Below are 16,960 nucleotides of genomic sequence, written 5' to 3' on the forward strand. Positions count from 1 at the left end.
TCACACCTCCCAGCCCGGCTTACCCAAAGCCGCTGGCTCTGGTTGTCCTGTAGAGCAGGAGAAAAGTCCCCAGCACTCCCTGTAGAGCCGCATCAGACGTGCCCTCAAGCAGTGCAGGTTTTCCAGCCTGCCCCACTCGCGTGCGTACAGGATGGTGTTCCTGGCCTTAAACTTCCGCTGTCTTTTCCCAGGTTTTCCACTACCTCTCCCTCTCCATTTTAACCATCTTCCTGGTTGAGGTGGGGTTTAAAGTCTTCGTCTACCGCCGGGAGTTCTTCCACCACAAGTTTGAAGTGCTGGACGGGATCGTCGTCATCGTGTCGTTCATCCTCGATGTCGTGCTCATCTTCCGGGAGCACGAGTTCGAAGCTGTCGGGCTCCTGATCCTCCTGCGGCTGTGGCGGGTGGCCAGGATCATCAACGGTAGGTGTGCACGGCCGCTCGGGAGCTTTCCCTGGTGCGCGGGCTGGATTTGCCGACCGTACCGCGATTACCTGGGCTCACGTCTTTGTTCCCTTCTCAAAGCCACCTGCGAGATCCCGGAATTTGCTTTCCCAGTTGAGTTTTGGCCGTGTGTTTTTGTTGCTGGAGCGTGGCCTTAAGTAGGCTGTAAATTCTTTGGAGCAGCAATAACCCGCCGCTCTGTTGGTGCGATGCCTGGGTGATGGGGGCGCGGGCTAGCAGAGATTCCCAGCTCTAGCACAGCAGCATCAGGCACCTTCCCCTAAAACCAACCCATAATCTCTTGCATCCCTCCTTCCCAGGGGGGATGGCTCTCCTCTTAAGTTCATGTTGTGGGATGCTTTTGGCAGCATTTTAGCAGGGGAGCAGGGTAAAACTCTGCCTTACTGAACCTACTGCTATAGCAGAATAGGTATGATGTTCTGCTGTGACTGTCATCCCCTCCAGGGATGCTGCAGGGAACGTCCTGATCTCACTCTGGATCTTTCTTGCTTGGGTTCGAAGGGATTACCACGAAAACAGGAATGTAAAATGTCTTCACATCAGACTTTACTGACTGCTGCTGTAAACTGATGTAAATAGATGTAAATTCAGATGCTTCTGAAACAAGTGTAGCTGCAAACACTTTCTTCCTTCTTGGAGAAGGGATTTTGGGATTCAAAAAAAAAATTGTGGCAATGAGATTATCCCTAATTCCTGCATGAAACCTCAGCCCAAGTGCTGTCCTGTGCCTTTGGCGAGTGCTCTGTGCTTGATGCAGCTCCCAGTCTTAGCGGGAATAAAAGGAAAGGAGGGGGCCGTGTCTGCCACCTGCAGCCCCCAGCTGCAGTTTGATGGGGAGAACGTGCCCAGTCGGCATCGGTGGCTGAGAAAAGGGAAGATGCGAGAGCAGCGCGTGGCTTTTTTAGTTCAGAGTGAAAGTCGGGGGGAAACCGGATTCGCGTGCAGCTGCGCGAGGCACGAGAACCTCGGGGTCTCTTAACTCGCCGTTTCACAGCAGAAACACGGTATTGCATTTACAAGGAAACCTCCTTATCTTTGGGTGCTCCTGGCTTTCCCCTCCAGGTTTCTCTCCATGCCCCCAGCCCGCTTGGAGCAACAGAAGGGGATAAACAGAATCTGCCCCAAGCTTCAGGTGCCTAAGCCCGGGCATGGTTCGCTGCCTCGGTCCCTGCTGGCGCAGGCCGGGTTACGGGCAGCTGGGGACCGTGTGATGTTAGCAATGCAAATAAGCAGCGTCGCCCGCTTTGTCTTCAGAGAAAGGAACCCCCAAACGCCAGGCCTGTAGCTCCAGAAACACAGGCGCACATCAGTGCCTGCCTTTGTGCACGTTGTGCTGTCGGGAAGGAACAACCTGATATTCTTTGTCTTCTTACCAAGCTTTTTTATCCCCCTTCCCCCCCATCCCCGGCCTCGGAAGAGGGTGGGAAGAAAATGGTTTTGCTATGGGGGCTGAGTTGACATGTAAGAACCTGACGACACTTCAGTGGAGAAGTGACACCTCCACTGAAACGAGACGCTGAGTGCCCCGACTGCAGCCATGCAGGGGGAAGCCAAATCCTGAAGGAGCTGATGGAGCCACGTCCAGGAGGGCAGGAGGGATTGGCCCTGGGGCGGGGGACAGCAGCGGTGTGCCCCAGGCAGTGTGAGCTGCTGCCAGAGCAAGGCTTGCTGGCTAAAACACAGCCCCTCGTTACAACAAAGCTGTCAGTTATGTGTCGTGCCCCCCCCCACCCGGCTCTGCTCAGGGAGCAAATTCAAATTCAGGATTTGAATGGCAGTCTGACTGATTAATTCAGCTCCGAGGCCACGTGGCCTCCTCCCAGCAGGGGATCAGTATCTGAATCCCTGGGGTAGCTCATTTAAAACCCTCCTCGTTAAGAAAAGCAGGTGGGAAGGGTGAAGATGACAGAACCAGAGCTCGAGAGGAACACGTTTAACTCCGTGAGCACAGAGCCCGTGTCCTGTTAAACCTCCTGCTCGTGGCTGTTTTACATTGTAAAATGGATCCACTGTGAATTGTTCCGCAGGAATAATCCTGTCCGTGAAGACCCGCTCTGAACAACAAGTGTCCAGGCTGAAGCAAGCGAACCTGAAACTTGCAACAAAGGTTGAACAGCTGGAACACAGCTGCGTAGAGAAGGTATGGAAACAATTTAAAGGTTCACCCGCTGGCTGCTCCCCAGGACGAGCTGGCTTGGGATCCTTTTGCAAGGTGGCTGCTGCCAGCTCGGTTTCTTCATCGGAAAGCTGTGGAGTAAGCTGGGCTGAAGAACCACAGCCCTGCCTGCCCAGGCTCTGCCTCCCCGTCTGCGCGCTGCAGAGGGACGGAGGCTACCGCTGTCCTGCTTCAGCCAGGTGGTCCTGTTCTGCCGCAGCAAGGGAGGCGTTTCAGCAATGGGAAAATCTGTGGGAACCTGGGAAACTATTTAAGGGAAGAGCTATAGTAATTGTTTGACTTTTGTTTCCAACAGGAGCAAGAAATTGAGAGGCTTAACAAGATATTAAAACAGCACGGACTCATCAGTGAGCCGAAATAGGAGGCCAGGTTTTCCAAGGTGGGGAAGTCTGCCCTGGTGAGCGCAGGGTTTGAGGTCTGCCAGTTTGACCTGAAAGGTTTTCCCGTCTCTTTGCTTGCTCTTGCATAGTGTTGTTCATAAACATTTTCTATTTGACCACCCTTTGATTAGATCTTGGGATTGCAAAAATAGTTTCACTGGAAAACTTAATCACGCGTACTCCCTGTAAACAGTGATTTCATAAGAGCTTTAATGTACAGTTGTACAGTCAAAACTGCAAAATAATTTAATAAAGACACAACATTACAAGCTGTACATCCATGGAAATATCACTTATTTGAAATAACTTCATTTTTCTGTGGTAACGTTCATTGCAACCTCTTGTGGAAACTTCCGCAGCACAGATGATAAGTCCCAGCCTGGAAAGGTCACTTCTTCTCTCCGAGCTGGCCATTCATCATCAGGACATCTCTTCTTTGCCAACCATTCTTCTCATATTGTTGGTAGTTTCCTCATTTCTGTTGCTGCTTGTACCACTTTTATTTATAAAACGTTCACTTCAAAAATACTAACGTACTGCTCCTTTGGCCGATAATCAAATGGGCACCAAAACAGAGGTGCACACGTGCTGTCTTACGTCAAACAGTGCTTTGTTCACCACAGCAGACCGGAGTTCTGTTCCTGCCTTCTCTCTTCTCCCATCTGAAGTGTTGGTCTGCAGCCCGCTGGGCTATGGAGCTCTTCGCTTCCACAGCTCATAAATCAACACGTGAAAAGAATGAGGCTACGTACGAACAGATGTCGGGGAGTAGAGTGCTGGGAACAGTCAGACTCCAGGAAAGCCATCAGAAAGCGTGTTCTAAAGGACCAGGCTGGTGTTTGAACACAATGTGAACTTTCTCAGGTACTAGAAGGTCCCTGTGGAGAGACTGTTTTATAGCTGAAGGGCACAACTCAGTAAGTGGGAATTCTTAAAGGTGTTGCCTGTAGCAGGCGTCTCCAGTTGATTTCAGTCAGCTGGAAGGGTCATGGAGCTTTTCTGAAAGCATCACTTCACTGTTCGGATTTTTAAAGAAAGGTAATTAATTAGCTGTTTGGGAAAAAGAGCTAGAAATATGTGGCTTATTCGTCTATGAAAATAGATAAAGCAGAAGCCTTATCTAATAGCACATGATTACTTTAATTAACAATTTAGCTCTGCTGTTCACAGAGTAATGGAGTCTGCTTTCCTCTGGAACCGTACTGTGTCCCTCTGCTCTTTCCTTTCCCTCCTGCCTCCACGCAGCCAGCTGGGACCAGCCCTACCCCAGAGCAGCTGCTGTGCTGGAAGGCTGGTGGCTGTGCATGTGCTGACTGGCCAGCTACAGCCACTGCCAGCGTCATGGTATAATTGGGAACTTTCCACTTAATGTGGGGTGTTTTTCTGCCCTAAAGCTTCTGAGAACCCTCGCAAGGGCTCACCCTTTCTGTCTTAGTCCATTTTAACTTGGTGTGTCTAACAATTCAGAAGAAACTGATGGCCCATCTCAGCGACTGGATAAACCTCGTTCCTTTAGGAAATGGACTAAAAGTCAGAAAAAGCAGAAATATGGCTTTTTCTGTGCATACTTACCTTAGACAAATGGGAAGAAAAAATCAAAGGGTAACTTGATGTTAATGGTGGGCCAAGCTTTATAGCCTGGCTCTGCAGGTGAAGAAATATCAGTGAAAACAACAGAACTCATAATGGGAATAGTCCTTTCCCTTCCTGAGGGAAGCTGCAATGAAAACACACACGGTCGTTAGCTTCAGTCTTCCCTTAGTGCGATGGTTTTGTTTGAACTGGGTTGTATTTTCAACCACTATTTGCAAAAAGCTGCTTTTTTTTCCCTATACAGTTCCCACGTTTATTTTCCTGGATGATATATAGAATTTTTTTTTTATGGAAGTGTGTTTTGGCAAGCAGCCCGCAGCTGTGTTTGCGTTGGGTGTAATACATTCTAATATGAAGTGCTACCTTTTGATAAAGAGATTACCTGGGTCACTGCCGCACAGCTGATACCTAACCAGAACAAGCCACTCTTTATCTTAAACCCTGTCATTTCCTTACGTACCTGCTTCAGTGCGGTGGTAGTGATCGTTGCTGTCACATTCACTATCCTGGCTTGTGGATTGACTAGGGATCCGTATTTAGTCCACTTCACTTCTATTTCAAGTGCTACTGGTATTTGGCACGAGCTCTGAAAGTGTTATAAATTCTGTCATTGTCTGACTCGCGCAGAAGCCACCACATTAATTATTCATCTTGTTAAACAGGCAGGATGGCCCCAGGAAGCTCGCTCCGGGAGGTTCCGGGAGCAGCCGCCTGCGCCCTGGACGGCCGCCTGTGCGGGCAGCACAGGTACTTGGAGCCTTGGCTCAGGGGTGTCCCTGGAGTTTCTCCGGAGGTGACCAGGCGACTCTGTAACTGCACTTCAGGCAGGATCGTTCTATCCAAGCAGGGCAGGACTTTGGCTCTTAGTGATAGTGCTGAGCTGGCTGTTTTTAGCAGGAAATTTATTTCAGGAATACCACTGGGACAGTAGAAAATCCTTAACTCTGCCAGGGCAAAATCATGTAGCCTACAATCTCAAATATTTTTAGGTATTTCTGGTTAGACAAATCATTTGCTCTGTTGCAAAAGCACGCAGGAAACCTACATAGGAGCTGTGGCTGAGGGGGTGCTGTCATCCAGCGTGTGCCAAGCAGCGCTGCCTACCACCAACAGCGGGGACTGCGCTGTGTCCGGAGGAAAAAGGCTAGTACAGAGGATGGAATGAATAAATGTAGTGTTTGGGTCAATTACACTGTTTCTGTGCTTTAAAAGATTCTTGCTATCTTACTCTAACCTGGCATGAGAGCACCAAGGAGAAACGCTGACTCTGTTACTTTGCTCTTTCAACCTTGTGCTTCATCCCCTCTGAAGGGCAAGACTCTAAAGTGTGGGTAGAACTCATTTTGTACCCAACATCTGGTCCTGATCCGTAATTGAAGAGGACTACAAGGAAGCTGGGGGGGACTTTTTACAAGGGCCTGTAGTGACAGGACACGGGGTAACGGGTTTAAATTGAAAGTGGGGCGGGTTAGATTAGATATCAGGAAGAAGTTCTTCCCGGAGAGGGTGGGGAGGCACTGGGACAGGCTGCCCAGAGAAGCTGTAGATGCCCCATCCCTGGAAGTGTCCAAGGCCAGGCTGGATGAGGCTTGGAGCAACCTGGTCTAGTGGAAGGTGTCCCTGCCCATGGCAGGGGGGTTGGAACTGGATGGTCTTTAAGGTCCCTTCCCACCCAAACCATTCTATGATTCTATAATAACAGAGGTGCCTGGATACCAGCCTGATTAAAAGTAAACCCTGCCTTCTACAGTAAGAGTGAAACTCCTCAGTTGTGAATATTCCTGGAAGACTTTCCTCTGGTTTGTTTCCGCATTTTTTTTCCCCCACAGGTCTGAGAAACCTAAGCTGATGCTGCAGTACAGGTACAGATCTCAGGAGAGAGAGTAAGAATGAAGGGGGTGGTGCTAATGGTGTAACTTTCACCTGGTCTGAGGTGTGGAGGTGAGTTATCGGCACCCAGTCGAGCACATCCTGGGCTTGGGAATTGCCAAATGAGGCCACATATTCAGGAAAGCTTTGTCCCTTCAGTAAATCCAAGAGGGTCTGAGTCAAAGGCTGGCATTTCATAGCTGCAGTGATTCTGCCAGGGGATAAAAAAAAGGATGAGTTAAAGCAAAATCCATTGGTTTGGCACAGTAATCATTTCTCCTCGCTCTCATGCGCTGTTCAAGCCTTCTGTTGCTAATGGGCACAATCTTTTCCAGAGAAAGACCACTGTTAATTAAATGACATTTTTTATAATTAAATACTCCTACAGCAGTATAAGTGTCCCATGTCCTTAACCAGATCCTAATGGAAAGGGTTGTCAGGGGGTTAAAAGCACTAAATTAAAAAAAAAGATGTCCTCTTACCGTAACTTACAGCCTGATACCATGTTATAACCAAATAACACTGGGGTTCTGGCTCCCTGAGCAGCCAGACAGTCCTGGTTGGATGTGCTCTGCAGAACGGTAAGTTGCCTGTATTCGTCAGCATTCTTAATGATGCCAGATGTAACACGCAGTTAAAGGGAAATCCAGTACTTGGTGTGTATCATGAAGAAAGAATCCTTAAAATATACCTGAAAATGCTACAATTGCCCCAAACTCCTCTTGCACTCTGAAGAAGCACTAAAGTCTACATCTGCCTCACTGAAAAGTCCCAAGAGTCAGGACCGCGTCATTCCCTACTTCTAAACCAGCCAGAAAAGCAGGCTTTCACTTTTGTTAAAGAACAGGTACATTTTACACGTGTCCATGCTGGAGAGGTTTTGTGCAGGTGGACCGAACAAGTGCTGCAATCACGACCTGAAGAGGGAAAGGATATCCTTGTGGCCTGAAGCCCGCTCTGACAGGCAGTCCGACGACATAACCAGGGTTACCACTGAGAGGAACTGGGTTTGTGTTTACCTGCAGTGCAAACAAACAGCATTAGTTCATATCCTGCACTGAAATGACTGGAAACCACAGGAATATTTCAGTTATTTTAGGATTATTTACTGCCTTGAACAACAGTAGGAGTAAGACTGCTGTGAAAGATTCTAACAGTTCCCTAACGCAGGGGCAGGCTTTGTTTTCACTGGACATGGTGACAGAGTCACGAGGTGACTCTTCTCAGAGAAACCGGCCTTTGGAGGCCTTTACTGCCCAGTTCTGAAATGCTGCCTCATTGGTGTATCCAGGGCAAGTTATATTTTACCTTGCTGCTAACAATGGTTCTGATTCAAGTTTAATAAGTTTTGTAATTAAATGTCTTTCGACAGGTCATCCGTAACATCTCCAGCAGTTACCTGAGTAAAGCTGATTTCAAAGCTCTGCTGTATTGAAAGTGTTTCTTCGTTAATTGCCCCCAAGACAAAAGCAGCAGCTGCTTCTATTATTTCTCCTGCGTCTGTGTAGGTAATGTGATAACTCACCTGAAAATTAAATGGTTTAGATATTAATTAGAACGAATACGTAAGAGGATGAAACCAGAAAAAAGGAATTTAAAGCTGTAAGTATTGTTTTCTTTCTTCCCTGCTTAAGAAATACCCTACTACATGGCAGAGAGGTAGCAGGTCCTCGAGAGGCTGGAGCCTCTTCAAAAGGTACTTCTTGGTACACCTCAGCGTAAGCCCAGTGTTCACCAAGAAGAGACGTTGGCACTGCGCGCTCCTCTGCCACCGCTCTGCCTGAAGTCATCTTCTCCCAGGCGTCCTGTAGACTGAACGCGTGTCATTGGCTGTTGTGTCACATAACACAGTAATAACAGACAAGGATTTCATCCTGCCTCTGGTAGGTTGCATACAGTTGTTAGTTGGTTGCAAAACTTTCATCCCAAAGTCAGTGTTTCTCCCGTCGTATTTGCTTTGGATATGTCACAGGATATGGAAACTCTGCACAGCCTGTCTGACATAGAATACCAGAACGGTTTGGGTTGGGAGGGACCTTAAAGATCATCCAGTCCCACCCCCTGCCATGGGCAGGGACACCTTCCACCAGACCAGGTTGCTCCAAGCCTCATCCAGCCTGGCCTTGGACACTTCCAGGGATGGGGCATCCACAGCTTCTCTGGGCAACCTGTCGCAGCGCTCCCAACCCTCTCCGGGAAGAACTTCTTCCTGATATCTCATCTAACCCTCCCCACTTTCAATTTAAACCCGTTACCCCTTGTCCTGTCACTACAGATCCTTGTAAAAAGTCCCCCCCAGCTTCCTTGTAGCCCCTTCAGGTACTGGAATTTGTGAATCAGGAGTGATTGGATGCACACACGCTTTCCATCAAACACCAGGAGAAAGATAACTGTCATACCTACCCCAAGAACTATGTTTATGCACAGTTCATCCAAAATCATAGGGAGCCTGAGGACATCACTACCATTAGGTAAAGTCCGCATTCCATTCAGAGTCTGGACAACTATGGACTGGACAGTAATATTAACCTGAAAAACAAATTCATGTCATTTCTGAGTATTGTGTATAATTATTTCTGGCTTTTTCTCTATCATTATATTGGTGACTGTTCAGGGTTCTGTTCCACAGGGACAGCAGTCAATTATCGTTACGGTTCTTGCTGAAGTTCAACAAAAGGTTCTATTTTTAGGTAACCAAAGTTAGCTCAGACAGTTTTAGGGAGAGGGGATGTATCAGGCTTGAATGTTTGCAGGTAGAGTATTACCTTGGAATTGCTAAGTATTGTTACTGATAGAAAATTAAATTTAAAGATTAATTATAAAGTCCCTGTTCTGATGAAATCAGTGAAAAACACCCACTGGCTTTAAGTAATAATTTTGCCCCCAGCTGTTCCAACTAAATTAGGAGGATACTCACCGTCTGACTTGATTTGGGCACCTGGAGAAGAATAAAAGAACAGATTCAAAGAGCAGCAAAGGTATGACCTGTTACACGTAGCTGTTAAGGCTTAACTGCTTTGCCTGTTTAACTGTATCGTTACAGTCACGTTTAAAACATGGAAAGGATTGGATGTACACTACAGTATCCAGGCAGTGTGAAAATAACTGGTATTCTTTGTGGCTAACAGGTAAAATCTTATAGTCCCAACCTCTTCTTCCCCTGACAGTAACTGGAAAATCGCGTAGCGACTTCCATCAGTTTTCCATCAGGCCTAGCTCTGACTACATTCCCAATAAATATACAGTGCCTTCACTAAGGAGTAGATGAATCTAGTTTCCCTTGGACACTATCTGCAACTCAGAACTAAGAGACACTGGAAAAGTTTACTTGCATCAGGAAGGTGACCCGAGAAAGGCATCTCCGTTTGGCATCAGTTATGTGCGTCGTATCGTTTGACCTACTGAAGGCGGCAAAGAACATTGTTCCTATGGCAGATCTGTGCAAAACCACTCACAGACCCCCAGTTTAGGGACTCTGCCAGGCTGTTGCCAGAAAGAAAGAGCTTCCAAAGAAAGGAAGAGCTTTTGTTGTCCCATTCTGACAGTAACAAGTCCATAGTTTCACGGTCTCTAAGCAGAGAAATGGGAGGCAAGTATCCCTCGTTGCACAGCACGTGGTTCATGCACAGTTGCTTCACTTGAAAATTTCCACTGAACCTTCATGGAAAGGCAGGAATGTCAGACTAAGGTCGTCACTCAGGCCTGACAAATTCTCACATAGTGCACCATTTTTTCAGAAAGTTTTATTTTTGTGACTTCCCAATGAGTCTTTGATTCACATCTTTGGGAAGGGACCATAATTTGGACTCTGAGCGTGAAGCAAGTTGTGCAGAATTACAACAGGATACAGAAACCAGTCTGCTCCTCTGATGGCAGCAGAGAACACATCCCTGTGAGCTGGAGACCTGGAGGTGATGCAGGTGAAGTCTGTCACATACCTACACCAACATCCTGAAGTACAGCTCAGCCATCAGAACCAGTTGTGTGAATAGAAGTGCTTGTAAAGATCAGACTCGTCCTTCGGGAAGCATGCTTTTTCCCCTGCCTCCCTGCAGCTGTGTGCTTCGCCCTTCCTTCTGCCGCAGCTCCACTCCCTGCCCCGTGACCAGCCCGCCCCGGTCCCGAGGCACATCCCATCTTCAGCTCCTTCTGGGAAGGGGAGTTTCCTACACATCGTCCCCTGCATTGACCCAGCCTTCTCCAGCTCTTGCAGCTGATCCTTCCTGAACCTCCGACAGGCTTTGGACGCAAGTCCGACCTCTCCGAAGCTGAGCCGTTGCGGCTGGCAAACAGCACGTGGGTAATGGGTTCTGTGCTCTTCTGGTGAGGAAGGGAAACGAATCCTTTCATTCAAAACCGTTCAGCTTGGAGCCCACCCGAACGCGTGCTTTGTATTTTCTGCTTCTGCAGCCACCAAGAACTCCAGTCCTGGGTGCACGTGGAGACAATCAAAGCCCTTCAGAGGTGGAGGGTTTTTTCACTTCTTCCCCAGCAGGATAATTGCCAGCAGCTCACATCTGTGAACAAGCCTTTGCTGATTTGAGTGAGGTCCTCAAAGGTCAGGAGAACCATCCCACCTGGGAGAACGTCAGCTGCACTGTCCATAGCTTTGGACTCTGGGGAGACTGGGGGGTCTCTAAGCAGTGACTCACTATGGAGAACTAATTAATTTAAATAAGTACGTAAATTTAAAACATGTTAACGGTGGAGACTATGGTGTTTCTAGATGACCTTTGGCTTCTGGAAAGAGCTGTCTGGTTAAGGTATGTATTTCAGTTTTGTATAAGTGATTACTTCCTGAGTATCTGTAAAGGGCATTTATTTATACATCATCCTCCAGTTCAGAAAGGGATGAAAAAGCAAGCTTAGCTTTGGAAAACTACCACAGACTGGATTTGGTGGTAGGCTGGATACAAACTTGCTCTCCGTGGGGTGAAGGTCCTGTTCTTTGAGGAGCAGAAGGAAGGCTTTGCGCGTGAACGCGATACCCCGCTATTATATACTGTTCGTACAAGCCTCAGGTTTTATGCAGGGGATTAAATCTTACAGGTTCTTCAGGTGCAAGGGCTTAACCACCTCTTTAACACCCAGACTTCTTGGGGTTACGCACTCTGGTGACGGGCTGCTTAGAAAAAGCTCCGAAATGCATAAAGCTGCTCCCATTTCAGTAAGTGTCAGCTCAGTGACACATCTGTCTCTTCAAGATTGTTATTTTTGTTGGCCAAGCAGAGAACAGTAAATGCTTCTGCTACCAAACTTGATGCGAAAAAACATTTCCAAAGGCTTGCTGTATACAAGTCTGTTGCATAAGGAGATTTTTTTTTTCCCCCCAACCCACAATTTAAAAACTCCAAATGAAACACCATAGCCTTTAGTAAACTGAAGCTGCTTAATTCTGGAGATACAAACAGATAGCCGCTGCCAGCGGTCAGCTACACCCCCCTTTCAAACCATACTTACTGCTAAAATGCTGGAGTTGATGTAGAACAGCATACTGAGTGCTTGAGTGTTGCCACATTGCTCCACCTTCACGGCTCTAGTGCATTTTGTAGCCTGGTTTACTAAAAACCCTGGGGAGAAAAAAAAGTCACAAAGTGTCACCGAAGGAAATTAAAGAGCAATTGTAAAAAGCAGAAATAAAAAACAATATAAGAACCTCAATTATAAGCAAAAGTGAAGGTAGATGTAATTTCTATTGCAGATAGGGTTTTATGTGAGCTATAAAGAGTACTTTCTTAGGTCCTCCAGAGGCAGAACATTACTTGTAGACAAGGGAAGATTCGTAAAAGCTAGATGATTTCTGACCTCATTTTTGAGATGTCACGAGATCTATTTTTTTCTTTCACAAGAGACTTCAGTTTTCCTACGGTTATCATCATGACTGTCATGATACTATATTTAATAACAGTGGGGTTTGGTTATGGTTTTCTCACCCCTCCAGATTTTCAGGACACTGTGTGAAAGGTTAAAATGTAGGGCTCGAGCCTGCAATCTGACCTGAGTTGCATTCAGGCTGTGAAAGGAACCTCGTTGTACTAAAAGGACATTTTACACAGGTCACCCAGTGAGGGCTTGCTTTGGTAATACCCTCTTCCCTCACGGTGTCACCCTTGTGCTGGGATAATCAACCCATCAGCAAGACTTTCAAGGATTTAAACTTCCTATTTGTCGTGGTTTAACTATGAACTATGAACTATGGCCAGGAACACAGCTTTCTAGCAGACACAGTAAAGAGATTTAACCCTTTTCCTGGCTGAACCCAGCACACTATTATTATTTCTATTTAAATTCTAGCTGAAACTTTGAATGTTTAAGATAGATGCAATACAACTTCCAATCTACATCTAAAATACCCCAGAGAAACAGAAGCTATTTGAAAAACATTTGTCCATGAATCTTTAGCTGAATTTACATTTGTGTGTTTGTCAATGACTGATTAAGCTCAAGTCAGAGCAGAATACGCTAAAGCAAATAAACTGGAATTCAAATGCATTCTCCAACCTGCAGGATTCACATCAGAACACCAAGAGGAGACAACAGGACTCGGTAGTCTTAGAAAGGCATCCACTGTCTGTACAGGAACACCATACTGCCAAACAAAACAACATATTCAAGAACATAGGTGCGTTTCAGTCCGTGGGAAGTTTTACAGCACTTGTATTAACGATAAATCTGCTAAAAAGATGTACTTACTTCACTGTATCTGTCAATCCCATACACTGTGCATCAGTTCTTACGCCACTGCTAACAAACAGCTTTGTATTTACAATAGCAAAACAGCGATTCATTTTTCCCAGATCATAAAAAATCTAGTTCATTTTTAAAATCAGCTAAGGCAAAATGCTACACTTCTTATTTTTACATTTCCACATTTAAAGACCAAAATAGTTTGTCTTTTTCCAGAACTGCAGTTTTTTAAAAACGGATGCAAACAGCGTTCGCTTATTCTCTTATGGAACAATCTCATACTAACTGAATCAGAATGATTTACCTCATATCTATACGTTTCATTTGCATCAGAAGGGTTTTGAGCATCTGTGTCCATGTTCCAGCTGTCAGGCTCAGCACTGAACGTAGCACTTCCAAATCGCTCAAGCAATTGATCAAAATTTTCAGAAGTAGGCATTTCGGGGGAACTGAAGGAAAGGGCTTGCTTGTCTGTCAGAACATTTTAAAGAAATGAGGCAACTTTTAGGAAAACAAGATACAGAAATGGTATTTAGTAATGTTTTTTTCCTTCTGGAGCTGTTAAAACTCAGTGACAAAAATACCAGTGCAGGTGTTTGTGGGTTTTTTTAATAAAAGCTTCCTCTTTCCTTTAGGAGAAAAGCTAAGTGGTATCGTAATTCATCATTTCACCCAGATCCATGAAAGCACAAACCAAAACTTAAGGAAAAAGGTAAGTCCCTCTCTTTCAAAATCACATTTTCTAACATTTTCTATGTCCCAAAACAAAGACATTCTAATGAGTGCCTACAGACTGCATGCTTAAGTATTCAGATGACTACTGCACGGTCATAATTAAATTAAGAGGGGACAGCCCTGATCACTTCTTACTTCCCTGCCAGTCACTTCAAAGCTGGGCTTAAAGGACTTGAACCAGCGGTGACTATTCGGGAAGGAGTCACTTTCCCAAGAAACAACTTCAAATGCCATTTATTGAGGATGCGAAATATGTTACCAAGAAGAAAAATCTCCATTAAGTCACCTAAGAGTGAGCGTACGAGCTGTTTTAACTCCATGGTTTCACGAGTGAAAGGATTACAGCATAAGGACTGAGAGCATAAGGAACCGGTTTTCTGACAGGTTTAGTTACTTTGAATTTTAGTCGGTTTCTGGTACCTAAAGAGCTTATGGAAATAACAGCACAATGCTTAACACTGGCAACAACTCTACTTACAGTTTGTAGCATGAATGCAAAAAACACTGGGATTGATTTGGTCAATTAATTCAAATATCCTTTCTGGTGGATTGGCTTCAACATCAAGTGAATATATAGCAGCTTTCTGACTACAGAGACGGCTGTCACCTCTGAAAACAGTAACAATACAATCAGTAAGCCACTAGAAGTTAGTACTGACTATATTTTAAAGTTCTTTTCATGTATTGAAACAGCAGCCAAAAACGTACTGAAGAGATTACTCTATGTAACACAATTTTTATAGCAGTTTTTTAACAGGCCACACACAGCTCAGAGCACTCTTCTTTATACAACACAAATGGGAAGTGTGACCTTTAGGCTAACAGGATGGTGTGTGGATGAGAAAAATAGGTCAGTTTGGTGAATATTGGAATAATTATAGGAACTTTAAAAACTTACATTTTAAGCATGGAGTTAAACTATTCCACTGTCACTCAGGAAGGCACTGATCAGTGCTTTCTGACATATAAATATCTATAAATGGGTAGCAGTAGTCATTGTGTGCAAAAGCAAGAAGAAGAGGCAGTCTGGAACGACTGCTAGTTCAAATTTCAAAGTACCAGGAATAAACCCCAGTGTTCAGGTTGGCATAATTTATGCAGAAGGTGGGTTGAAGAGCTGCACTTAATGTTCCCAGGCATCGCCAGGAGACTTTTACATTATGATTTTGAAGTCAGCTTTCTTAACTCCTTTTTGAGAAGACAAAATTGGGTGAAGGTGTTTTCAGATAAACTGTAAATAGCAAAGAAACAGCTACCAGCTGTACTTTATTGACATATTTCACTGCCTGTAAAGTAACAGACTGGCAGTCAGGCAGCAGGCTGGGATGCTGACATGTAGAACAAGGATTAGAATGATGCTCACGCTACTTCATTAAGCCCTGAATTGATCAAGTTTCTAGCTGATATCATAAACTGATAAATGGCTGATGACCTACGGAGGTGGCCAGAGGGTCCCATGGTATCAGCTTTCTTAACTCCCAGACACTGCATCATACTGATGACATCCTAAAGATGCATTGTTCTTCCCCCAAGAGAAGGCCTCACCACCTAAGAGCCCCTAGACAGCAGCACAGTGAAAGAGGAGAAAAGCAAGGACCATGAGTTTAGAAAAGAGGGAGTAAGTTAATGAGGCTGGGGTGGGAGGCAAATCTGCTGTTCTACCTGTTTGGGGCCAGATGTTTACAGGCCGCGTGCAGGAAGGACTGGTGAAAGGGTAGGCAGGAGTTAGGGTGGCAGGGGGAGAGGGTTAGGAATTGCAGAGGAGAGAGCCCTTACAAGTGCATGCAGCAAATAAACCAAGACTTTGCATGTCATACAGCTCTTTATCCACTTACGTGACAATGGGCACGGAACACGTAGTAAAGAGACTGAAATCTGCTGCGCTGCAGTCGGGGTCACAGCAGCAATTTACATCACACTGTGCCACCAGCAGGTCACAGACACACAGCTTGGCAACTGGAGGAGAGATTTAAATTAGAATCAGAATTGGAACTTGACACGTTACAGCATGTTCCCTAATACTTTCATTTTTTCACTTCGCCTTGTTTTTGACAACGGTCAAAAGTCTACATCCAAACTCACGTGCTGCGGTTTAAAGCCATTTTTAAAAGCCATCTTTTCTGCTACTTTGCAAATCTATTTGGAACACGGGAACAAAACCAAGGGCATGCTAAAACCTGCTGGTGTGTTCCCTGTGAAATCAAAAGATGCAACTTAATAGGAATTTTGAAGCTCTGAAAATACATTCAGCCGTGCAGAGGGCAAAAAGGTACAAACAAGGTGTGCATATCTGCTAGCTTCAGTTTATTGGGAAAACGAACAAATGAAAAAAGGGAACATTTTGATAGAGCAGTGGGATGTTTACAAGTGTTGAGCATGTCCCAGGGCCCAGTAATATATTTTCCTGAGGTGCCAACATAACCATAGTTTTTGACTTCTTTGAAATCGGTTTTTCTCTCTGTCTTTAGATACTGTGAAATATTGTAACAATCCAGAAAGTTAATTGCTGGCAATACTGTAAATGGTCTTGATAAAATAATTTGGCAACTTCTTACAAAATTCTTAGGTTTTCAAGTTTATCAATTCAAAGAAGAGTTATTACTCTACTGAAATGTTTTGGGAGTTGCTGTTCTATAATAAATCCAGACTTAAGAATAGCACAGAATGAAGAAAATGAAGAGCAGCACTCGGCAGGCAAGGCATTCAAAGAATGCTTCTTTTCTTAACTACTGCTTCTTTTATTTCAACTCGACTGTTGCCCATTTGCGGCCTCCTGGATGCTCTCTGACCATCGGAACAGTATCCAGCTATTTCCTGGAATCTCTGGAGTTCTGACTGTTCTGTCAGCTGAGTTTAGCACGGGAATCCTTAGCTCACCTTGTAAACAAGAGAAGTTTAAACATGGACGATTAGATTGCACAGTTATGCCTCTGAGACAGGGGATTTAGGTCTCTTTTCCCCGAGGAGGCATGCACTGGGGCATCTGTAACTTGGCAAGTGACCTAGGGACGCCGAACCGATAGCAACGCTGGGAAATGCCAAGTTAAAGAGAAGT

At 45.4% G+C, this 16,960-nt stretch overlaps 2 protein-coding genes across 2 annotated transcripts in view; one reads left to right on the forward strand and one right to left on the reverse strand.

Annotated features, from left to right (window-relative positions):
* HVCN1 (hydrogen voltage-gated channel 1) overlaps nt 1-3,154 on the forward strand; it is a 4,293-nt gene extending 1,139 nt beyond the window's left edge. The window contains exons 3-5 of the mRNA XM_010149570.1: nt 192-423; nt 2,493-2,605; nt 2,937-3,154. Coding sequence (XP_010147872.1) covers nt 192-423; nt 2,493-2,605; nt 2,937-3,002 — 411 coding nt within the window. The 3' untranslated portion in view covers nt 3,003-3,154. The remainder of the gene's footprint in view (nt 1-191; nt 424-2,492; nt 2,606-2,936) is intronic.
* Nucleotides 3,155-4,594: 1,440 nt separating this feature from the next.
* Nucleotides 4,595-15,859, reverse strand: TCTN1 (tectonic family member 1). Its single transcript, XM_010149581.1, has 13 exons — nt 15,741-15,859; nt 14,384-14,514; nt 13,475-13,641; nt 12,985-13,072; nt 11,944-12,053; nt 9,401-9,421; nt 8,887-9,012; nt 7,883-8,008; nt 7,420-7,502; nt 6,966-7,106; nt 6,538-6,694; nt 5,075-5,200; nt 4,595-4,738 (listed from the first exon to the last, which is right to left on the reverse strand). The coding sequence occupies exons 3-13, from the start codon at nt 13,607-13,609 to the stop codon at nt 4,595-4,597; spliced, it is 1,257 nt and encodes a 418-aa protein (XP_010147883.1). The 5' UTR covers nt 13,610-13,641; nt 14,384-14,514; nt 15,741-15,859.
* Between the last annotated feature and the right edge of the window lie 1,101 nt (nt 15,860-16,960).

The sequence above is a fragment of the Eurypyga helias genome, unplaced genomic scaffold (assembly GCF_000690775.1).
Source record: "Eurypyga helias isolate BGI_N326 unplaced genomic scaffold, ASM69077v1 scaffold28790, whole genome shotgun sequence".
Taxonomy (NCBI): domain Eukaryota; kingdom Metazoa; phylum Chordata; class Aves; order Eurypygiformes; family Eurypygidae; genus Eurypyga; species Eurypyga helias.

What these genes read in the sequence shown, in the direction of transcription:
- TCTN1 (XM_010149581.1), bottom strand. Translation starts at nt 13,609, where the DNA reads ATGCCTACTTCTGAAAATTTTGATCAATTGCTTGAGCGATTTGGAAGT. An exon ending in TCAACTCCAGCATTTTAGCA is followed by an intron (nt 9,422 to 11,943) that starts GTAAGTATGGTT and finishes ATTCTTCTCCAG; the next exon opens with GTGCCCAAATCAAGTCAGAC. An exon ending in ACCTCCACACCTCAGACCAG is followed by an intron (nt 5,201 to 6,537) that starts GTGAAAGTTACA and finishes TAACACTTTCAG; the next exon opens with AGCTCGTGCCAAATACCAGT.